The sequence below is a fragment of the Rhinichthys klamathensis genome, unplaced genomic scaffold, assembly GCF_029890125.1.
Source record: "Rhinichthys klamathensis goyatoka isolate OS25496 unplaced genomic scaffold, OSU_Roscu_1.1 h1tg000786l_1, whole genome shotgun sequence".
In the NCBI taxonomy this organism is placed as follows: Eukaryota; Metazoa; Chordata; class Actinopteri; order Cypriniformes; family Leuciscidae; genus Rhinichthys; species Rhinichthys klamathensis.
In genome coordinates this window covers 245,874-271,531 of record NW_026607183.1, presented here as the reverse complement: position 1 = coordinate 271,531, position 25,658 = coordinate 245,874, and the positions used below count along the sequence as shown (strand labels likewise).

Genomic DNA, 25,658 nt, shown 5'->3' with positions numbered 1-25,658 from the left:
GCAAGCGTGAAAGGCGAAGCTTGAAGTATGTCCCTCTTTGGCTAATGTATTTTCAAGATGAAGGCGCAACATGGCTGCCGCCATTCGAGCGACTCGCTCCTATGTATTCTGAATGGCAGATTCTACGCTTACGAGAAATACTTGATTAGTTGGTGGAAGTAACACCATATGAATGAGCACATAATTTTGCTAAGAATCAGCTTAAAAAATTACAGTGTAGCTTTAAGCAAGATGAAAAGAAATATGAAAAACGATCACAATTTTGGAGGTAGATTTCAGGCGTGTATTTTAATGTGCATAATCTTAAATCATGTGCAGAAGTACGATCAGACTAAAAACATAGTAGCCCTATGTAGAAATCATTCAGTTTACACCAAAGCGTCATTCTAAAACCCAATGTGCAATTAAATATAATTTACAATTTCTATATTAGAAATCTCTTTGGTAACAAAATCTTGCCCGGGTTTGTTACACATCACTGTAATAAAAGCATAAGAGGAGTAATAGGTTAGCCATTGACATTGACTGATAGGTTAGCCACAATTACATGGCTTTAGGTGACAAAACTAGCCTATTTTGTTATTGTCAAAAATTATACGTAAAATACTTACCATGTAAAGAAGTCTTCAGCCTGCCAGGATGATACAACCAGAGACAACATAGTGGAGTTTCTCCCATCAGAAGTTCTCATATCATCTGCAGTGTCTCCATTAAAGTTGCCACAAGCGCCACAAACTTTGTCTGTCAGGTCTCTGTTTACGGATAACACGACCCCTCCAGTGACAGAGTAAGTCAGTCTCATGGTAGACATCTTCTCAATGACCACGGCCTCATTTCTGTATGAGACTGACACCCCCTCTTCAGGCATAAAGGGATATGAGACCTTCTTTCCATTCACCTGTTTCAATAAGATAAATATGTTCTCTGTCACCACCACTTTTTATTTCTTTGAATCAAATATTTTAAGACTGGTTAATGTACCACGATTATTTATAATCTTTAAAAACATATTCCACTGACCCAGCTGTGCCGACGATTGTTGACTGTGATGATCATGTCCTGGAAGAAGACGTGGACCATTGTCACTTTACCAGGATCATTCCTGGCACATGCAAGTGCATCTAACACCACACGGAACCAGTCATGAGACTCTTGATCACATAAGAAAGCCATTTGAAAGGATCCTGGCCGGTCAACCGTCCCATTTACACCATCAAATGACTGCAACTGGTCATCTGCATCAAATACACAGTGGCCTTGATCAGGGTAACAATCTCGTTTGCCACCCTGAACATCACAGATGTCTCCTCTGGCACAGGCTTGTTTCACACACTCCAGCACCCCCGCGGAATGACACACACACTTCATGTCGCAGGTGTCAGTCACTGAGACTTCGCCAACCTAAGAGGACAGAGGAGAGAAAAGCTTACCCATAGTTCCCTGCACCATCACATTTATTATTGAAATGCAATATATAAGTGTGTGTGTGTGTGTGTAAAATAAATTTTCTTATCTCAGTTTAATATAATCAGACAACTTCAAGTAGGATGATATAGGTAGGATGACATTATCATTATTCTGCAGATATTGCACATGTCAGCTTGAACAATGTTTCGAGTTAATCAAAAGACACTGAACAATGGATTTATTTAAATATTTCTAAAAAGACATTAAAATGACTGGCAGTTAATTTGGAGAATCATAGAATCTGTGACAAAGGTTTGTAAAAAAAAGTGGATAAGCAGCTCTTATCAGACACAGAAACGATCATTGATGGATTTAAGAAAAGCAATAAATCCCACCTTTAGGTATTTGCCATTATGGACACATCCGCAGTCTCCCAAGGACACACACTTCTCACCATCTGAGAGCAAACCTTCATCACACTGACAGCCTTCCATGCAAATATTTGGGCAGCTGTAGGACCCACTAAGGCTGGCACAGGTGTTGGCACAGTTATTAGAGCACTGTACATAGTGACTGTTAGCTGGACAATCGGCCCCTTAAAGGAAGAAAATGCACAATATATATTATTTATTAGGAGTTGTGTGTGCTGTGTGTGAACATGAAAGTTATTGTAGATCTAGACTAAATGTGAGCATGCATTTACTCATCTCACTCGCACAAAAACAGATTCAGTATTCCTCAAAATGAACAAAAACAGTCAAATGCAAACTCAGAACATTGCCCAAACCTGCACTAATTAAATATGTCAGGAAAAGGTCGGGAAATATAACAAAAGTAAAGTAACCAAGTAAAGCAATTGGTTACTTTTTTAGGAAGTAATGCAGTATTGTAACACACTACTTTTAAAAGTAACTTTCCCCAACAATGGTTATATGTAACATATTGATTTGATACAAAGCTTAAATAAAGTGGTAAAAAGAAAAACAGCTTTAGCTTTACAAACTTACAGCAGAATGAACTATTTCTCCATGGCATGATTGGTATCCCTGCTTGTTGGCAGATAATGGCATACGCCTGAAGATTTTGACATAGCATGGCTCTGTCTCCATCCATAACACACATGTCAAATACACAGTTAATCACATGTTGCTGAGGATTCACCCAAGCATGACATGCACTGAAGGGACCAGCGGCAGTTGCCATAAGGCCACAGGCATCTTCTCTGCGGTATCTCTCGGCTTCGGTCTGATTGCACTGCTTCTGGGAATCTCTGTCTCCGCACTGAACACCAGTTGCCGGCAATCCCCACGCCTGTCCGAACGCATCTACACTGGAGCTTTGGGTCCCATTGGGCAACAAGAAGTCATCGGCTGGGTTGCCATTGTAGTTGCCACACAAACCACACATGCTGCCTTGATAGTTTGAGGGTACATGGACTTCTGCATGGTAACCAGCGTCATACAGAACTCTCAATCCGAAATCAGTTTGCACTACGACAGTGAAACCAACCTGGTTAATGGTGACTTGATGGCCAAGCGATGTAGGGAGGTTCACAAACTCATCATTTACCTGTCAAAGAGAACCAACAGCAAACATGATTTCAGCTTAATTTTTCTACTTAATTTTAAAGTAGAAATAAGTGAATTATCAGCACATATTATCCATTTTATTTTATATTTTTAGTTTCTTTCATATTGGTTACTTATTAAACATTTTATATATTCATATTTGATCTTACTTTTTTACATATATGCATTATTTTATACAGTGGTATATACATTACTGTTCAAAAGTTTGAGATTGGTAAGATTGCCTCTTGCTTATTTCATCAAAAATATAGTTAAAAACTAATATTGTGGAATATTATTACAATATAAAATTGTAAACTAGATGAACACTTACGATGACTCTCCAGCGTTCACCTCGTTGGATGATAATTTTAAAGTTGTAGACCTTCACAGTCAAGTTCTTGATGACAGAAACTCTTATGTTTCCAATCTGCTCGTTCTTGGTTTCCACAGAAAAATCCACCAGCCGCCCCCCGATCCGATCACATACCTTAGCGAGTGTATAAGCGCATGCGCCTTGAAAGTCAAACCTCCTACCATCGAAAGAAAAATAGTGAGGGTCACCAGTGGCGACACATCTTCCGTAACTGACAGGATGGCATCCTAATACTCCATTCACCAGCCTGCAAGCTTCCCCTGGTCCACAACTTGATGTCTGGCAGGAAACGGTTCCATTTTCCCCACACCTGCAGAGCTCCAAGCACTGCTCATGGACGTAAAACATTTGGTGTTTCTTGTAATAACGTCCCTGATAGAAGCAGCCACATTCTGCTTGTGGCACACAGGTTTGGCCGCTCAAGATGTATCCATGATCACACTGGCAGGCCTCAGCACAGGGTCTGCTGCAGTTGAGCTCAGAGAGATTAACGCAGGTCTCGGGACAGCCTGGGGCACAGGGGTTGTAGTGGCTGTTGGGTGGGCAGGACGGAGCTGTGATAGACAGATTGGAGACATTGTTCATTTTTATTTTAGTCCGTTTTTGTATTTTGATCAGTGTTGTAATTGCTAACATTAGAGAATGGTGATAGCAACAGCAACGTCAGGGATTTGATTCCCAGAGAAAAGCAAGAACTGATAAAATGTGTACCTTAAATGCAATGCAAGTCGCCTTTTGGATTATGCACATACAGTATGTTCACTAAAAGTAAAACTATTAAAATTTTTGTTTTTTTGTCATTTAAATACAATGTATAAATTAGATGAAAAACTTAGTTCACACAAACATTTAATTTACTTCCCCCTCATGTCGTTCCAAACCATTATGAAAAGATATTTTGGTGACTATTGACTTCCACTGTATAGACAAAAAAAAACAAAAAAAAAACACTGAGATACTTCTAAAATACATCTTCTTTTAAGTTATTGAGAAGAAAGAAAGTCATACCAGCCCGTTCCCATCCCAAGGCTTCATATACTGACGCTTTTGCCAAAGCGTCTATATCCAACGCACATGGAACCCTTTAGCGACAATATGTGACGCAGATATATGGCGCCTCCAAGTGGTCTAACCATAGGCGTCATTTACGGGGGGGACGGGTGGGACATGTCCCCACCACTTTTTGCCAGGGTCGATATTGTCCCCACCACTTTTGAAACATCTCGCGTCACGGATGTACCAATACAAATAAAAAATCTCTAGTTAACTAGCAGCATTCGTTTAATTCATTTGTTAAATAAGAGGCGATCTAGCGCTGAAATGTGTTGTCTTCACTCGGACGCGCGCTTCAATCCGTTGCAGAGATTCTATTCGTTCCAGAGAAATCACAATTCAAAATGCACACAAACGTGTCCCTGCTTCTGAGGGTTCTAATCCGCACTCGTATAGTTTTTTTTCCCCCTCATCAAAACCGATAATGTTTATCAGTGATAAAGTATATCAAGATTCTTGATATACAATTATCGGTTTTGATGTGGGGAAAAAAACTATACGAGTGCGGATTAGAACCCTCAACCTCCGACACGCTTGGCAAAAATTCTGCCACTGGACCATTACAGTACATACGCATCGCAGGCGGATCTATATATATATATTCACGTAAAAATTCACGATACTAACAACATTATATTAGATCTTAATATAATATTAAATTTAAACCCAAAGTACCATCACATTTTTGGTCGGACATCATCACATCTTTGTATACATTTTTATTTATTTAAATCAGTAAGCTACAGGACATCGGCGTCTTTCAAACCATGACCTGCGCGAAAGAGAAAAAAGAATGAACGCGTCATTGTACCCAGCACTTTTGAAAATGCCCTTCCGAATGCGTCTCTGTCCCCCCCACATTTCAAACCAAACTGACGCCCATGGGTCTAACCCTAACACTACCCCAGACCTAAACTTACCCATAACCGAAGCGTGTTATATTGACGCTAAAGGGTGCCATGTGCGCCGTCGGATGTAGACGCTTTGGCAAAAGCGTCAGTATATGACGCCTTGGGATGAGAATGCGTTGGTCATACAGGTTTGAAACACCAAGAACTTTTGTAAATTTGTAAATGTACAACTAACTTAGTACTTAATCTTCTTTATTTTAGTTTGTTGCCAAGGACAATTACTAAAAGTGCAATAAATAAATAAAAGCTATATAGCAATATATAAAAAAATACAAAAAATGACAAAAGCACATACAAATATAAAAATAAAAGAGTTTTTTTTTTTTTTTTACCAAAAATGCTTTAAATTTAGTCAAGTCAGAATTATAATAAATCAGCATCTAATTTTTGTAAATTACATTTTAGTTGTGCAAATATTCAAACATTTTATTTATTAATTTAACATTTCACAAAAAACAAAACAGTCTTTTGCAACAACACCAACAACAACAAAAAACATTGTTAAACGTTTGGCAGTAATAGGCTTTATGCCTAGCGTCACGTGACCAAACCGGAAAACGGGTCTCATTGCATCCGCTTGTCAGAGAACGATATCTATGGATTTTTAAGGTAATCACCTAACCTACTAAGTTCACTTTGTAATTGGCATTTTATGCTATTTAAATATCTAAACGTTAGTGTGAAGAAGAAAAATGAAAAAACTTTTAAATATCAATCTGGACATGCGAGGGACATTGGTTATGCTCATTTTTGCTTGCTCCTTTTAAGTTATCTTGAGTAAAACCGCAAAAAAATGTCACGAAGCACATACAAAAGACCTGAATCGGAAACGATGTGATCTGTTTTCCGGCTTGGTCACGTGACGCTCGGCATAAAGCCTATTTTGTTGACAAGAATAACACTGATTCGAGCTCAGTTATTTAAACGGTTTCATTTTTCATCAAACAAACACACATATTAAAGTGCCCTTAATACACTTTCCCCCCTATTATTATCTGTAATGAAGTGTGTAATATAGCTGTTTGTGAATGTAAAAGGTCTGCAAAGTTTCAAAGATCAAAGTACACAACAAATGAAGGTTTTGTCTCATAAAAGAAAGAATCGACTCTGAACTGCTGAAACGAGTCATAAGCATTTCCAGTTTCACTTCCTGTTACATACCTATGTAACAAATTTGCATAATGCTCACCTATGGTCTTCATTGACTGCCCTGTGAACATCTACTTTGACCCTCCCTCAAACACTGTAGCTGTAGCAGAGACTGGAAGAGTTTGGTTCGTGTTGCTGGCATGCCGAGAAGATGCTGTTTTCAGCGCTGCGAATCACTTTGTTTCCACGCAAGGATGAGGAATTTATACGGAAAAACATGCGCTGTAAACGCTTCCTTTTACAGTACAGTACTTACGTGTACTTACAGTGTACTTACCTAGAAAGTACTGGCTAATATAAGGTAAGTACATGGGTTAGGGGTAGGTTGAGGGTTAGTACCTAGTTATTACTCGGTAATTGTAATTACTATAATAAGTACCTATGGGTAACAGGACTGTAAAAGGAAGCGTTACCGCTGCATCAATCAAAACAGATTGGGCAGTCTGGCCAATCAGAGCAGAGTAGGCTCTCGGAAAGGAAGGGTTTAAAGGGGTCATTTAATGGTACATGCATCCAGTGGTTTTGTTTTAATCTCCTTATATGTTTTCCCCTGCCTCAAATCAAGCCGTTCGAGCCTGTGACGTCACAAGCTCGCACACCCCTCCCACGATTGTTGATTGACAGCAGCGTTTTAACACAGACCCGCCCTCGCTCGTGAGCCAGCTGTCAATCATAGTCTGCGCGTCATTGTTGATATGCTGGAGCACTGTCTATGAGCAGAATGGCGTCTAAGCGATTGTGGTGTTCTGTTCTTGGGTGCAATAACGAACACAGCAGTCATTTTAATGTTCCTAAATCCGAACCGCTGAAGACGCAGTGGCTGTGTTTGTTTTCGAATGGAATATTCCCCAGGAGCAACGTCAATGCTTTCATGTTTGCGCAAATCATTTCACACACCAGACTGCTTTATAAACGAGGATCAGTATAAAGCTGGATTTGCTAAGAAGCTGCTCATAAAAAAAGGATCGGTACCAGCTATTCGTGTTCCTGCTGAATCTCCAGAAGAACGGAAGTGAGTGTAACTTTTATTAAACTTTATATTAATATATTAATCTTTGCAAATCCCTAGCTGCACGCTTCACAATGAATCAGTCTAAGGTTTACACTCAGGGTACATTACGGCATGTTTTCTATGTATGACGTTCTCAATATAATTCATAATCCCACGTTTATACTGAAGAACGCATTATGTTTATTGTGTTATTGAGTTACAAACGGTGTACGCACAGAACAGAGAGGCGGGGTGAGCAAAGCTCATCATCATTTAAAGTCATATACACTGAAACGGCGTGCTGAAAACAGAGCTGTTTTTGACCAGGTAAAATAAGTGTTTTCTTACAATACTAATGAGAATGTTTAATTAAAGTATATTACAAACTTTTAATTTAGACCCTAAAGAATCATATTAGCTTGTACAAAAATGGCATTATATGACCCCTTTAAAGATACTGGATCTTCAAACAAACTGTTTTCAGACTCTTAGATACATGTGGTGATGTCCTGTCCAATGTATATTATGAGAAAATGAAAGTGTTTTTTGACCTTTGATGCATGTAAACTTATTGTTGGACACCTCCAAAACAAAATTAAAACCTTTAATTATTATTATTAACCTTTAAAATAGCATAAATAGGGGCAATTATAGACCAAAAAAATCAGTCAATTACTTACGACAGAAAGTAGCATTTCTCCACGGGTGAATTGTGACACTTTGACTCTGACATGCAGAAACATAGACTGCCAGCGCGTCACACAACACAGCCTGATGTCCTTCGAAGTTGCAGGTGTCGAATATGCAATCCTCTAGATAAGATCCAGGATCAATCTGGGCGTGACATTCTCTGAAAGGTCCTGTCTGGTTTGCGATGATCTCACAATAGCGCCGGGCGTTCTCCCTCTGGGTCGCAGGGCAGGGTAAACATCCAGTGCCAAGGCAACCATCTGACGAACATTCAGGTGTTGCGGCAACCTGCCAGCTCTGTCCCAGACTACTGGCATTGGGTGCCATCATACCATTGCGCATTGCAAGGTCATCTTGAACAACACTGTTGAAGTTCCCGCAAAGGCCGCACACTGCACCGCTGTAATTGTTAGGCAAAGTGACCTTAGCCACACTGGACCAGTCAAAGGTCACCTGGAGACCAAAGTTTGTCTTCAACACAGCAGTGTTACCATAATAAAATACAAACACACCTCGCATCGAAAAGGGAAGTTCTGCTAACTGGCCATCAACCTAAAGAGACAATAAAACACATTTGGTTACCATCAAAAAGGGATTTATTGATCATTTTTTAATTGTTAAAACTGTTTGAATAATGTGTTGACCAGAGAACCAATTCCAGTTCCAATTCAAACAGATCCATTAATGATTCCTTAGTATTTTTGAAGCAAAAATATTTAGGAAAAAACTGCAAATTAATTGGATTAAATAAATAATTAATAAATCTGTAAAACAACTCTTTGTTTTTTATACAGACATTTGAATGACTTTTCACATTGGAGAAATCCAATAATTGGCCTTTTATATTTTTTATAAAAATGCGAAAGAAATAAAAAATATGGTATCATATTTCATAATTTGTATTAAATACTACTGACAAAACTCATCTTTGTCTAATTTTAGCTTGAACTGCAATATAACGTAGTGCTATATAACTAAAATCAACAAGCTCAGAAGAGTCGTTAAGGGATTGTATGGTCTACACTGAATGTTTTTTAATAATAATATGATAATTTTTTACTAATTCTGAATCAAAGTCTCTGTTTTAGGAATTGAACCGCAGTGTTTGCGTTGTATGGATTTGATACACTGAAACGAACCAGATCAGAGTCCTTTATTTGTGAAACTCACTACACTTGGGGATTTGACTGTACTTGTTGTTCTGTTTAGATTTGATTCACTAAAAGAACTAACTCAGTGTCATTTGTTTTGCAATAAGACTTAATTAGTCTCTTGTGTAATTTAATTCATTAGTGCACAAAAAAATAAAATAAAATTAACCGTCTTGCAAAAAAAAATAGAAGCAAAAAATGCTAAAATGCTCTGAATGCAAGTGAGTGAATCATTGATAGAACCAGTTTTTTTTTAATGAAACTAATTCTAAACCAGAACGGTTCTCAACCCCACTAGTATATAAGGTGTGTAAGTCTTTATTGCGTACTCACCAGGATTCGATACGGATGTTCTCTGGTCATTGTGATGGTGAATCCATTCACAGACACATTCACAGTTTTAGTGAAGCTCACTGCTCTTCTCCAACGATGTTCATTCTGAATGGTCACATTAAAAGGTACAAGACCCTCTTTATCAATGCACAGGGCCGCCAACTGATACACACACGTGCCCTGGAAGTCAAAACGGAGTCCGTCGAACGTGTGGTAATGTGGGTCTCCTGACGCTACACATACAGCAGAGCTCATTGGCTGACAGCTGCGTCTTCCATTAACCACCGAGCAGCTCTCACCAGAGGCGCAGGAAGATTCACGACACACCACGACTCTCAAGTTACGGTCACACTCGCACAGCCGATGACATTGATCATCAGCCCAGAACGCTTGGCCTTGTTGGTAGTAGGCGCCTTCGAAAGAACAGCCACATTGATTGGTGGGCACACAAGCGCCAGCACTGAGGACAAGACCGCTGTCACAAACACAAGCTTCCACACAGGTGTCAGTGCAATAACGCTGCTGATCTGGGTACGGACACGTTACTGGACACGGAGAAGCACAGGCCTCGTAATGACTGTTCGGCGGGCAGCTCATAGCTGTTGAAGAACAAGAAGAGGTTCAGGGTTAGTACAGAGACTTGCTACTGCCAGTACATTCACAAACATTGCTGTGAGCATGTATGAAATGCTGCTGCACAGGTAACATACATGATTTAACCCTGTAGCAGATCTATACAGGTTGAGCTGGGGAAGGTGGAGGGTTTCTAAAAGTGCGCTACATACTGCTACCAGCCACACCTTGATATTTGTTTGAATGTTAAGCAGCAGCTGATCAGCTGTGCCATGTAGGTAATGTGATCCAGGGGCGGAGTGGCAATCGGGAGAGTCGGGAGTTTCCCCGTTGGGCCGGTAGTGTTTCGAGGCCCGCGAGGGCCGGTCTGATAATAGTTATACGATGTTAAGTGTTATAGCCATGCGCACTTGAGGCCCAAGCAAGGGAAAAAAACCCCGTTTTTTTACATTTTCGATAACGGAGCGTATTTGCACTAAGTGCCTGTCTTTTTAGCAAAAAGACGCCAGTTATGAAATAGCTACAGTGGCGTGGGTGGTAGGGTGTGTAGTGCTTGAATGCAGCTTTTGACGTGTTGGACCCGAGTTCGAATCCGCCTTTTGCCGAACTCTCTCTTCCCCCTTTTCCCAACACATATGAGATGTAAACTGTACCGTCTATACCATAAAGGTCTCTAGCGTAATATTTTAACAACGAACTAAAATCGAAACCATGATATGGCTTTGTGCCTTTATAAAACAGCACAAGACTTTAAGTAGCCTAGCTATATAGGCATTCTGTTTGTGATGCGTGATTGAAAGAAAAGTGCGCTCTTTGCTCACGCGATCAGCATGGCGATCTGGTGTTTTCTCCTAAATAAAAGCTCAAGGGTTTATTTCTTGCAAGTGAAGAAATTAGGACAAAAGTATTTTAATTTTCCTATACTATAGTGTAATGTAGGCTAAAATATACTTTGGAAATATTCATTTTCATTTATACAGTACATTTATAGGCTATATGGATTTTACGTCATAGGAATAATTATATAAATCATTATTACATTATTATAATAATTGTTTGGCATCCTAAAACACCATTGATAATGTAATGTAGACTGAGACTCTCATAACTAAAAAGATGCTTTAATGTCCAGGGACAAATCAATGCTTTTTCTTTGTTCAATGAGCAGTTCATGGGTTGAAGCTCTTGATTTTGATCTCTCAAAGAGCACCAGATTGATGCATTTAACCTTAAAATGTACAAAATTTTCTTGCGGGGGAGCACGAACCCCCCTAGAGGCACAGAGGTCCATCCAACATAGTTTTACAAAATCCTATGTGAAAGAACAACCATTTATGAACTTTAATCCAGCATAGTACAACAAAGTTCCTTTTAAGTAATTAAAACTGTAAATGCCATATTAAAATGTCCTTGGACATAATATGCATTTGGCCTGCCTAAGAGGGGACCTACAAGACATTGTGCCCAGGGGCCTCTGAACTCTTAATCCGGCCCTGCCGGCGACGAGGGCCGGTGGTCTACGAAATTTCCCGGTAGATTTTTTGGTCCCACTCCGCCCCTGATGTGATCGCTACCAAATGAGTCAAAGACTTATCAGCCTGCGCCATCTAGAGTTTCATACCAGAACTCGGTAATTAATAATACTACTACAGATTGTACTAGTATAATACTACTACTAATAATAATATAACACACTCTAATGTTTGCTCGGCTCATGAATATTAATTACACTGTGTTTGCTTGAACTGATTTGCTGAAATCAAAACATGTACAGTAATAGCACTAGCACTAGCCAATCAGATTGCTGCTTGGATTTCAAACACTCAAAGTGTGTTTGAAATCCAGCTAAACTTATTCTTACCTTTTAATTCCGTCACAGGAGAGTGAAATCTAAAAATGTATTAGCCAATGACTAAAGTCGTCATAAAACGGAAGTTGTGATAGTCTTTTCTCTTTTCTTCCCTATTGTCACGTGTATCTGAGTAGAATGGCTTCTTGAACAACGGAAATTAATTGGATTGTTGTATATTCCCCGACAAACACGTCATCAGAAAACTCGTTACAAGATGGAAATGAATTAAAATAAAAAATAATGATGTGCACGGATATATCCTTTACAATAAACACTGTGATATTCCATTGAAAAATAACAATTGTCCATTTTGATTTCATGGTGACCAAGTATACAAACGTGTGCGTTATGAGTGCTTAGGCAAACTTACGGCAATGAAATTTCTCTCTCCAATCTGTAATAATGACGCCCTCTTGACGACACCGAGCGACGTAGGTCTCCAGAGCCTGACAGAGCATTCCTCGGTCTCCGTTACTGAAGCACAGGTCAAACACACAGCTTTGCTGGAAGGCCTGTGGGTTCACTTTAGCATGACATGCACTAAAGACACTCAGATCTGTAGAAGTAAGGACACCACAGAAAGCGTCTGTTTCATACAGGGCACGTTTGTCAGGAGAGCAAACAGGGCAGCCGGTCTCACAGCCATCATGACATGCAGATGTGACATTGTCTTTTGCTCTCCAGCTCTTTGCCCACTGGTACACACTTGGCAGAGGGTTTCCAGCAGGGTTTCTCAGCTCATCTCCAGCATTCCCATTGAAATTTCCACACAGGCCACACACAACTCCATAGTAACTACTAGGCAGCTGCAGGTAAACCCTTGAGTTCCAGTCGTAAGAGACGCGCAGACCGAAATCAGTTTCCAAAAGCGCAGCGTTGCCAATCTCTCGCACCCTCACACGGCCATCATGAAGATGAAGTGGAAGATTAAACACCAAACCATCCACCTGACAGAAGAAATCAGAATCATTAAAGAGATTATGATTTTTAATTTCTGTTTTATTACTTTTAATATTGTTTTATTACTGCCTGTCTGTTTCTTAAGTTGTTGTTCTGTGTTTTGGTTGGCCAAAGACAAATTTCCACTCCGGTTGACAAAAAATATATATTCTATTCTATTTTAATCTAATGTAAAATACTTTTTTTAATATGATTTAAAAAAAATAGGATTCCTGTTTATTATTATTTTTGTGGGAAAGTATTATAATATTTAAACAAAACAGTTATGTTCAACACAGGAAAAAATATCAATATCAATATATTTGACAAATAAGTATTAACAGCATAGTTGAAATGAAATATTATTTTCCAAATGATACAAATATTTTGTTTAAACTTCCAAATTTCAAAACAAATTAGTTTATATATTCTCTTTTTAACATTTGCACAAATTAGCTTAATATTCTTGGAAAAATAAACATCTATAATATATTTTAATACATTTAAACATATTCAAAAAATCTTTTACGTTTCAAAAATATTTAATAACATTTCCAAACGTTTTCCATTATTTATTTATTACGTGGTTTGGATATAGTTGATGTTTTGCTTGTTGTTTTGGGGTCTGTTTAACAGGATCATAGAAGTGATAAACCATTTTATTTTTTTATTCAGTTAATATTATATTAAAATGAATATACTAACATTTAAATATAAAAAGTATGTTATCAATACAAATTTATACTAAGATAAAAGCTTATTTTTGATTTTGACTCCATTCATGAAATGAATAATTGAGGTTGTTTTTTGGTTCATCTTCATTTATCTAAAAAAAAGGCACTGCTGTAAAGACAAACAGGCTGAGTAGATCTGTTCATATCATGAATTTAAAATCATACTTTGATAGATGACAGCGAGTTTGTATCTTTAAAATATCTGAAGTGACTCATTACCATGATCAGTCCCTTCTGATGGTTCAGCACGGTAAGAGTGTTGCCATATACAATAACCTCCACCTCCCGCACATAAGACACATGAGGGTTGCCACGGTTTTCATTGCTCTGTGTCACAGAGAAAGGCACCAGTCCGCTCAGATTCCCACAGGTCTTGGACAAGACGTATCTGCAGGTGCCCTGGAAGTCATATTCATATCCATCAAAGGTGTGGAAGTGCGGATCGCCCCACGCCCAGCAGGTGCTGTTGTACAGAGGCACACACACGGCCTTGCCACGTTCAAACCGGCAGGTCTCTTTCTCTCGACAGTGGACGTCTTGACATGGATCTGTAGGCAGAAACAACGATAAAAATCAGCTATTTAATAATACACTACAGATGCTGTTTGTCTGCATTTTTCCTGTAATTTGCATATTGGTAATAAACACAATATACTCAAAACCAAAAAATAACATATTTGACTGATTCCTTACACAAAGAAAATTAATAAAAGGACATTTATCTTGACCTGGGTGATAACAGGCCCACACTCCCGCTCTCAGTAAACACTGTGTGTCGTTAGGACAGTTGACTCTCTCACAGGAAAGTCCCTTCCCTGGATCACATTGACACTTCTGCTTACACTGGTTCAGGTAAACCACCTCCCCAGCCTGGAAAAACAAACTCGGTCATGTGCAGGACAAGAGAAGGAAATCCAGATAGGCACTTACAGCTAATTTGTGCGTATATCCAACATTACTACGATTAACTAATAGTAATCACCTTAAACGTGCGTCCCAGCCCATAGCAGCCGCATTGCTGGTGTTCAACACACTGTTGGCCATTAAAAAGATAACCATTGTCACAAGCGCAGCCCTCTGTGCAGGTTTGAGGACACCGGGTTATTGAAGTGATCCCAGGACAGGGAGCAGAGCAGACGTCTGCACACAGCTCATAATGACTGCGAGCTGGACACGGCATTGCTGGAAGACAATGATTAAGAAAGAAATGACATGATTGGACGAGAAAATAAACTTATGATAAAATAGCAAAGACACTGGTTTAAATATCAGACTGTGAATAATAGTTGCAAATAAATATTAAAATTAAGTCAACAATATGCCAAGATCTAGGGAGGGTCCCAGACATGACATGACAAGTAATTATAATATATTTATAAATAAGTTAATAAAAATGGGAAATTTTATATTTATATTTTGAATATTTTTCTGGGAACATTTTGGCCAAATTTTATATTAAATATTCAAATATAAAATAATATTTATTAAAAATGTTTTATACATTTTAAAATTGCATTTCAGCAAGAATGTCGTGACTGCATGTCTAGACCCAATTTCTTTTTAATTCTTCAATTTAAGGAAGTCTTTTCACCAAGGCTTCATTTATTTATTAAAAATACAGTAAAAACAGTCAAATTGTGAAAAATTGTTACAATTAAAAATAACTGCCTACTATCTTCATAAATTTTGACATGTAATTTATTGAATGTGAATTTAGTGTGTCTTTGTCGAATAAAAGTAATTCTTATCGGGGTTTCCGACCCTATTCCGACCGATATTTTGAACGGTAGTGCATTTCAACTATGCATTTAATATATAATAAAATAAAATAAAAATTAAAAAATAAAAAAGTTATTTTGCCTAATGGGACATATTCTCTTTGTTTTGCTGTGATATTTGATTAATTATAAAATTAGAAATCATAAAAAAATTAAATAAATAAAAATCTCCAGAAGAACAAACTTACGGCAGAAAGAGTCTGTCCTCCATTTTTGGATAACGACTCCAGCTGCACGGCAACTAAAAGCGTATCTCGCCACACTGTCGCAAACCACCTTGCTGTTTCCGCCAGACGCGCACGTATCAAAGACACAGTCGTCCAGATAAGCTGAAGGGTTCAGCACAGCATGACAGGCGGCAAACGGTCCGTTGGGGTCAACCAGAACTCCACAGTAGGGATGCTTCTCATAGATGGCTTTCAGTCTGGGAGCACAGTCCACACATGTGCCGCTTTCACATCCGTCCCCACACACCGCTCCTGGGACGTCCACTTTCCAGGCTCTCCCGAATACATTAACGTCCTGTGTAATATTGCCATCTGGGAGGCGGAAGTCATTGGAAGGGACTCCGTCAAAGTTACCGCAGAGCCCGCAGGTTTTTCCACGGTAGTTGCCAGGGACAGTAACAGTAACTTTGTAAACCCGGTCGTAGGTTACCTTGAGGCCAAAGCCGGTCTCGATGATGTAGTTTCTACCGTCAAAATAGACCTGGACCAAGGAGCCATTTAAACTGTTTGAACTGTACGGCACATTAGTCAAAACCCCATTGACCTGTGGGAAGAGTGTTGTATTAGAGTCATACTACATTGACAGCAAAAGTTTCACATGTTTAAGAACCTCAAATTCACATATCACCAGACATTATGGGAGCTTCATTGAGCAGCATTTGAAGGACAAAAGCAGACAAACCTCCACTTACCATCATCTGGGGCTCGTTTTGTCTTACGACGAGGGTAATGCCGTAGACGGTTAAGGCCACTAGCTTGGTAACAGCGACTTTGCTATTGGGCAACCATCTCTCATTCTCCACCTGGACGGAGAAAGGGGTCAGGCTGGTCTGTTCCAGGCCACAGGATTGGGACAGGACGTAGGTACAGGTGCCCTGGAAATCAAAACGCTGCTTATCAAAGGACACATAGTGTGGGTCTCCAACAGCTTCACAAATGGCCTTCCCGATTGGCTGGCATCTGCGAAAGCCATCCATCAACTCGCACTTCTCATAGGGGCCACAAGATAACTTATTACAGACCACCTGTGGAAACAAACACAGGGCACTCATGTCTTTTGTATTGTGCAAGATTTGTGAGATGGCTTTAAATGAATGATCTGAAATACATAGATGCAAAAGCAGCAGGTTCAGCCTCATATCATCTAGCTAAAGAGACAACTAACAAGATATGATAAAGCTGTAAAACATTAAGTGCCACATCAAATGTCTTATAAATTTCCATGTCTTTTAATATATATACAGTATATAGCATTAAATATTAAAATACTCTTTATAAACTAGGGAGGAAGACTGAACTCTTATTATATTAAAAGATCAAGGAAAAATTTGATTTCTCATTATATGACTCCTCTAAACCCTTTCTTAAGATAACAAGCCCTTTATAACCCTACAAATCGAATCCAATCACAATTACAATGTCAACTGTAGAATATTCTCCCTAACATCACTTTGGCGTGTCCACTTACCTGGCCATCCGCTGTACATGTGCACACCTCCTCACAGTTATTGCCAGGATAGAACTGTTGGTAAAGCATATAGTAGCGTTTGCCATAGAGGCAGCCACACTGAGAGAGGGGGACGCAGCGGCCGCCACTCCTGACGAAACCCTGGTCACACACACAGCCCTCCGTACAGCGGCTACGACAGCCAGTGGGAGGAGCCAAACTATGACACGTGACTTCACAGCCAGAACCACAGATCTCATAGTGGCTGTGAACAGGACACTGAACACCTGACAAGAGACAGACATGTGACTGGTTAATATATATTTGTTAAATGGTTCATTACAATAGTATAGTATAATAGCATAGTAACATTTCAATGAAAACTCTATAAGGTCTGTGGGACCAATCACTTTGAAAACCCTCAGACTAGATTACATGTCAGATTTGATTATTAACTTAATCCCCTTATGTTGAATGTATTAAAACACCCTTTTATCCTTAACAATTTTGTTTTTGAGCTCTGCTTTATATGTGTTGCCCTTTGTTGAGATGAATGGAACTGGTACAGTAGTGACTTACAAAAACTCTTGTGTATGAACACAATATTACACTGTATACGGTTTCTCAGAAGGATCTAGATACAATCGGCCAGTATGGTCTCACCACAGAATTCAGCAGTTCTCCAGGGGCTGATGGTTTTTCCCATCGCCTGACAGGCAGATATATATGCTGTAATGGACTGGCACAGTATATCTCTCCTTCCGTTATACAAACAGACATCGTAAACACAACCCTCAAAAAATGGTTCAGGGTTCAGCCCTGTTTGACAGTCCCTGAAAGGCCCCTGTGGGTCACGCAGCAGCCCACAGAAATCAGACGTTTTATAGAGACTCTTTTTGGCCGGGTCACAATTTAGACAACTGTCTGTGCAGCCATGGACACAGTCTGGGATCTCGGCTACAAGCCAGCTGGCACCAAACTCCACCGGTCCTGAGGAAGGTAATGTTGTTCCTCTGACGGTCAGATCATCTTCTGGATTTCCATTGTAGTTCCCACAGAGGCCACAGACGGCACCCATGTAGGTGCTGGGGACGGTGACGGTGGCAAAGCTGTTCCAATCAAACGTGACTCTGAGACCAAAAGAGGTTTGAACGACAGCAGACCAGCCACTTCTGAAAACTGAAACCTGACCTTCAATAAGACTGAAAGGGAGGTTCAACAGCTCACCATTGACCTAAAAGAGAAATCCATCTCATTAAATGATAACATCAAGCTATTTGGAAAGATAAAATTGTTTGCCAGAGGTTTAATGCATGTAGTAACTAGAACTTACGGTAACAACACTGCTGTATTCTCTATCAATAACAATGCTGATATTATATACTTTGATCTCCAGTAACTTAGTGAACGTCACCGCTCTGCTTCCCCGAAACTCATTTTGCACCAGCACATCAAATGACACCAGTCCAGGATCTGAGACACAAACTCCAACCAACTGATATATACAGTTTCCCTGAAGGGAGAATATAATAATGCTATCATTTTACTCAAAGGGTACTCATCCAAACATATGGACATTTTGACACTACATGCTAAGTTTTTTTATGTTGTCTTTCCAGGACACTTTGAGTATGCAGGAAATATTCAGGCAGAAGAAAATATATTTTTGTAGTTAATGTGGGAGAAAAAAACCAACTATATTACACCAAGTGCAACATGTTCCTGCATCAACATCTTTGTTAATCCAGGAACAACATTCAAATCAACCAATCAGATTTAAAGGACAAGTTTAGAGTTACAACCAGGGTTAGATGCTTCTACATCAGTGTTATTCACCTGTCATTTCCCCTTTGATTTTAGTGAGAAGTTATAGGTAGGGTTAGGTTTAGGTTTAAGGGTAGGGATAGGATTAGGACAAAATTTTCAGACAGAAATGTTGTTCCAGGATCAACAAAATAAGTTGATCCAGAAACATGTGTTACTTGACAAAATCACGATGACTATTTATCCCTACACTTCAGAAGCCATGAAGAGAGAGGTTTTAAAAGAACATTTTTAGTTGTTACACGCTGCAGAAAATATATAACGTAGAAAAAACTTCACAGTTCTTTTATGTGTCAATAGAATAGTACCTGGAAGTTGAAGTACTTCTTGTCAAAGGTATAGTAATGGCGGTCGCCCCCTGCCATACAGGTGCTTTGGGAGACAGGATAACAATCCCTAATGCCATTCACCAGCTGGCAGTGCTGTCCAGCCCCACAGCCTCCATCTTGGCATTCTAGTCGTCCGCCTTCTGTGGAGCAACGACAAAGCCGCTTGCAAGCATCATCCGCCCAGAAAGCCTCCCCAGCGGGAACGTAGCGTCCATTGTAGGAACAGCCACATTGGGCAGAGTGTACACATTTTGATCCACTAAGAACAAAACCAGGATCACAAGCGCATGTTTCGGCACAGGGCAAAGTGCAGTTCAAATGAGCCCTGAGGCCACAGGTCAAAGGGCAAGCGCTACCACAAAATTCATAATGACTGTTTTCAGGGCATCTGTAAGCTGAAGACACATTCGGAAAGAAAACATCACAATTTTGCTGAACAATGTCAAGTCAAGATGCTTATCATACTATTACTCACAGCAATTGGCTGCTTCTCTCCAGTTGGTTAGTTGTATCCCAAAATGTTGACATACACTCGAATAGACCTTCAAGACATTACATAAGTAGTTTCTGTGGCCATCTGCCAAACAGACGTCATACAAGCAGTTCTGAATGTAAATAGCAGGATTGATAACATAATGACACTGACTGAATGGCCCCTTCATTAAGAGTCCACAGTAGTTTTCACCCTCCCATTGTTTAAGTGCTTGAGCATCACATTCATGGCCGCTATTGTCATCTCTACAGCCCTCATCCCATGTTAAGTTGTGAACTTTCCAACTCTGGCCAAACGCTGTTGCATTGGGAGCCAGGGTGTTTGAAGGCATTGTGAAATCGTCATTGGGATCACCATTAAAGTTGCCACAGAGGCCACAGACTTTGTTCATGAAGGCAGTGGGCATGGAGACCACGAGATAGTGATTATAGTCATACTGCACATTCAGCCCAAAAGAAAAAAGGATTGTGATGAAGCTGCCGGACTGGAACATGGATACTCCAACATCTTCAAGAATGACAGGAAGGCTCCACACACTTTGGTCAATCTGTACAAATAATAACATATTGTTGTATAATAAACTGCAAACAATTATCAGTCAGTATTTTCTGTCTTGTTTTACAATAAAAATGCTCTAGATTGTAAGCATTTTCTCTTAAAATATGTTTTAGGCTTTTATCAGCAATTAAAGGTGCTATATGTATTTTTAGCGGCCTCTATCGGTGATGTTTCAGATTGCAACCAATTTTTACAAGAGCGCTCGTGCTCATGTTCGAACACAAGCGAGCACTCATGGTACCGGCCACACTGAGACTTTCAACACACCGGAGAAAGCATCACACAACTCCCACTGCAACGTTACAATAATAGGCTACTTTTATCAGCTTGACATTGAACTAATGCTCCATGCTCGTTGCATGATAACATTACGTTGACTGCATTTAGCCGACATGTAGTGTTATCTAGCATAAGGCATTTCACTAACTATTCGTGTATCTTTCACATTCAGGCAGCAATGTCAACATAGATGAATGTATAATATAATAACGAAAACGGTTAGTGAACTAGACTGAACAATTTCAGTGTAACAGTAAGATCGTAGGAAGTAACATTACTGTACTGAACGTGTCTGGAAATGTGTATTATAAACAATATGATAGTACTGGGATGAGTGACGTTAGACAGTACATCTAGTACATAAAATAAAAGTTACATCCTAAAGCACCTACTTTTTGTTATCCTGGAACAGTCTTTTGTATTCATTTCATGTCTCATATATGTTGTAGTTTACCTTGCTATTTCATTACAGTTTACCATTATTTATTTCAGCATATCTGAAAACTTGTAATTTATCCCAATAAAAATAGCGGAGGTCTCTCCATAATTCAAACGCTCTGCCGATGTTGATCTGTGTTTTCGTCCTGTCGATCCGATTGACGTTTGGCCTGAAGAGCTTCAGCAGATACATTTTTGTTTTGTTTTTTATATTTATGTGGAGTTTGTGTTGGAGTGTGTGTTGTGCTGGAGGCAGGTCGTTTTTGGGTGTTATCAGACTCCATGTCGTCAGCTGTAGTGCCGTCGCATAGACTGTATATAAAAAGGAGAGAGGCTCGGGAGCGTGCATGCACGTCACATCCGATGGATTTCGCAGAAAATCCGACCCGGAGACTTTACATAGAAATAGGAATACTGGCCTTCAGCAAAACCCGACAAGTGGATCATTATAATGTGTGATTACAACCCCTTCACACACAGGCAATAAAAAAAAGCATTCATTTTAGAAGAAAAGTTCCATATAGCACCTTTAAAGTCACCATGAAATCAAAATGTACTTATTTTTTAAAGAATATTTCAGTGTTTAAGCGACAATGTTTAAGTGTGTTTAAGTGTGCTAACAGCAACGATACAACAAACCAATAAAACAAGTCTGATTTTTTTTTCTGGTTTGAAAAGCCATTGCACATGGATATACTCTATTATTATAATATTATTATATTTTATAATATTTTTTTTTTTCTGGTTTAAGCATAAGCCTCACTTTTTTTTTTAAGATGTTTGCTTAATCCCTTAATCTCTTATGCAATTTTGCTTACTGAGTAAACTGATCATTATAAGGATGTTTATGTTTATAAAAATAAGACAAAATACTGATACTTTTTTTAAATGACTGGCTTAATAGTTATGAGGTCTAAGCTAATATTCTCACATGAGACAATACTGTCAATATTGCAGTTGCAGTTTTAGTACTAAAACCATGCAATAAATACAAATAAAAATATTTACCCTGACTTTCCCGGGATCGGAACCTTTAACGCTGATGGTGATACCGCCGATATTCACAATTACAAGTGCCACATTGGAGACTCTCATGTCGCCGCGGTTTTCATTTTTAGCTAAGACTTCGAAAGCTGGAAGACTGTCATTTTTCTGACAGTTCCTGGTGACGACATAAGTGCAAGTGCCCATAAAGTCAAAATAATTCTGGTCAAATGTGCTGTAGTGAGGGTCGCCCATAGCCCAACACAATCCAACTGGTTTATTCACACAGGTGGGGATGGAACCCATCATCTGGCACTCCTCATCCTGACTACAGCCGATGCTGAAGCAAGAGCGAGGCACAACTACAACAAATGGTGAAAACAGAAGATAAACATGATGCTGAAGTAGCAAAGTTAGGCAATTAGGAGATTACTATGGTTTTAATAAAGTAATTAAGACAGCTGTGTTAGCTATTAAAAATGCATTGTTGGACTATACAAGGGACCCAATTTACTTAAAAGGAATAGTTTACACAGACACACACACAAAAAAAATCTGTCTTCATTTACATACCATTATGTTTTTCCAAACCTGTATGAGTTTCTCTCTTCTATTGAACACAAAAGAATATATTTGGAAGAATGTTGGTAATTAAACAGTTGATGGTAGCCATTTCCATAGTATTTTTTTTTTCTACTATGGAATTCAATGGCTACCGTCAACTATCTGGTTACCCATATTCTTCAAAATACCTTCTTTTGTGTTCAACAGAAGAAAGAAACTCATACAGGTTTGGAAAAACAAGGTAAATGTTGACAGAATTTTCTGACAATTTTTTTGGGTGAACTATCCCTTTAAGACTGGCTATACTACATTAACAACAAACGTAAAAGCTTTTTTAAACAAAAGGAGGAATGTGTTTAATTGTGACATACCTGGATCAATGCATGGGGCTGGAGCTCCATATCCATTCACTTGCTCGATTCCCACACTATAGACCCCAAAAGAAGCACTTGCATGGGTTACTTTGTGGCCACCTGCCCCAGGTTGATAAACCAGCTCAGTCCAGGAGTACTGGCTGTTTTTGATGACCCTCCACTGACTTCCAGGTAAAGGCAAGCTATCAAAAAGAATCCCTGACTGTTCATTTGTAGGCACAATCAACAGGGCTCGGTTGTCAAAGCCAGCTATCCCATCAAGTGCGTACGAAGAACCGAAATGGTTGTTGGGCAGAAGATTTACAAGAAACGGGTCGTACATCACATTATAGGATGTTCGCACACCATTAAACAAAAAAAACACCTGGATTCTGCTGTCAGCAATGATGTTTAGACCATTTGGAAACTGGATTTTGTATTCTATGATCATACCACGCTGAAGTACATCATTTAATATAGTACGACCAAATTGAACAGTTACATTCGTTGACTGCGATGCCTGGATATAGACGCTGTCAAACTGGCTCTGGATGCTAAACGGAGCCACCAGGAATTGAGATCCCCATCTTTGCACCGGCAGGAGTTGCTCATAAACGTGATTGCACTTAGAGAAGCGCCACGTGCACATGTGGCCCGAGTACACGGCGATGGGAAGTTGCGAGGATACGCGGGTTCCTGTTAAGTCTCCTTGGCTTTGTATTTGTGCATTTTCGAAAGGGTCCATCACCAAAATTAGTTTACTGCCGACTCCATACAAGCGGCCTTCGAAGCGGACCGCCGCTCGAAGGAACACTTCCACTGCGTTCTGCTCTTTACCGTTGACAAGCACAAACTCCTTCAGCATGGATGGAGGGGAATTAGTAGGGGTGAAAACAAAATATTCAGTGCCCCATTCGCTCATAGGGTAGACCAGGGACGTATCTGCCGTGTGTTGTTTTGAGTTTAGTGAGGAAACCGTTATGTCATCGGTTGCCTGAATGAGGGCAGTATTGCGGGACCTCTTGGTGCCAGACAGCTCGACTTCTTTGGGGAGGGTCACAGTGATGCCCTGACCTGCAGCAGTCAGTTGCATCTCCTGGGTGAAACGAAGACCAGGTACGTTGACCTTCACCAGGCAATTAGAATTCACAGAGGTGATATAAAGCTGAAAGAGCGGCACATCAAAAGAGGGTACATAATTTTGCATAAACGCAGTGGCAAATTCTTGTCCTGCAGATCGAGCCTGGCAGCCATCTTTAAGAGGTCAAGAGAAAAACCATCATTGTAACCAGATGTTTTGAAGACAATGGTATTAAATAAGTGCATTTAACAAAACTTTCAACATTGTTATAATATATAATCAAATATTTAAATTTAAATGATTCATTGAAAATGATTTAAATTAATTCATAAATCAAGAAATGTGTTTACATAACACTAACAGATATTATCATATAAAAAATGTAATAAAAATAATCCAAAGAAAAGATAGAGCCTTACCCCAAAACAGAATTATCACAAAACAAACCAGTAAAAGTTTTGCTCCCATGATTAGCTGTAAATAAATATTAGTCAAATTGATAAAAAAGCAGAAAATTTCAACATTTTTTTTAAATTGCAGCATACACAATAAGTATCATCCACAATTATTATGTATATACGCATGGGTCTTTGAAAAGCTACAAATTTCACACACCACATGAAAATAACTGCTTACCTTCATGGGAATCAAGAAATATACAGTCAATCTTATGCAGCCTTTTAAATACCTATATTATCCCAATCTCAAAACCAATCAGAGATTAGATCCTGGAACCAGGGACGTGACCCATTTAAGAGGATCCATTTTCTCCCCCAGGACATGAATAGATAGCGTTAAATACTAGCGATATCATTTCCGCATACAACAAACATACAACCTTTACAAACATTTAAATCAATCTATGTTTGACTTCTAGCTCAAAAAAAAAATGTAAATAGTCATACATACAAACAATGTGTAAATTGAAATACTCACATTGCAGTGAAAAAAAAAAAAAAAAGTAAAAGTCTGCAAAAAAAATTGAGAATGCTTTTCAAACCACGCAAACAAAGCGCTATTGAATCCTGAAACATTGTGAGCTTGTGATGGTAAACGATGGTATGTGGGTTTGAGTTTTCATCAGCATAACAAACTATGGTTCCGATTCTCCAGCTCAGAAAGAAAACAAAAAAAACACTGTCTACAGCAATCTGTCTCAAGACTATGATATTCCTGAAGGACCCAAAATGATCTGTACAGCATTACCATGAATCCTTTCTAACAATTGTTGACTAAAAGGTTTTATGAACAAAAAACTGTTTCTATCATAGCCTGCAATCAAGTCTGGTTGAGCTGATTAAAATATTGGTTAATGACAAAAATGAACAAGCATAACGTTTTAGCTTTTACTTATAAAACAGTGGGGAAAGTTAAAGGGGAATTTGCAATCTAATATCTTTTCCAAAAAGACACTGAAAGTCAGTCTATCCATGTGCCACAGGTTATTACACACTGTCAAAAAGTCTGGGAAAAGACAATCCACATGGGGTTTGAGCATGAGAAAGGCCTGCAAACCTCACAAATACTATTATCAGAGCACATAAGAGAGGACATCAAGATTGTAACAATGAAACTT

The 25,658-nt window shown here is 39.1% G+C and overlaps 1 protein-coding gene across 1 annotated transcript; it reads right to left on the bottom strand.

Moving 5' to 3' along the window:
* Nucleotides 1-270: 270 nt before the first annotated feature.
* On the bottom strand, nucleotides 271-24,933 carry LOC130077915 (IgGFc-binding protein). Its single transcript, XM_056243327.1, has 23 exons — nucleotides 24,719-24,933; nucleotides 24,502-24,556; nucleotides 23,020-24,255; nucleotides 22,109-22,446; nucleotides 19,808-20,372; nucleotides 19,312-19,727; nucleotides 18,513-18,692; nucleotides 17,843-18,413; nucleotides 17,201-17,466; nucleotides 16,425-16,757; nucleotides 15,694-16,276; nucleotides 14,710-14,909; nucleotides 14,456-14,597; nucleotides 13,947-14,275; nucleotides 12,425-13,001; nucleotides 9,630-10,228; nucleotides 8,136-8,697; nucleotides 3,310-3,905; nucleotides 2,415-2,976; nucleotides 1,803-2,002; nucleotides 1,021-1,401; nucleotides 612-898; nucleotides 271-478 (listed from the first exon to the last, which is right to left on the bottom strand). Exons 1-23 carry the CDS (start codon nucleotides 24,722-24,724, stop codon nucleotides 469-471), a joined length of 8,994 nt encoding a protein of 2,997 aa, XP_056099302.1. The 5' UTR covers nucleotides 24,725-24,933; the 3' UTR covers nucleotides 271-468.
* Nucleotides 24,934-25,658: the final 725 nt, after the last annotated feature.

Coding starts and splice junctions, on each gene's coding strand:
- LOC130077915 (XM_056243327.1), bottom strand. Junction 14,910..15,693: donor GAGGACAGACTCTTTCTGCC/GTAAGTTTGTTC, acceptor ATTGTCTTCCAG/CAATGCCGTGTCCAGCTCGC. Junction 13,002..13,946: donor ATCAGAAGGGACTGATCATG/GTAATGAGTCAC, acceptor TTCTTCTGTCAG/GTGGATGGTTTGGTGTTTAA.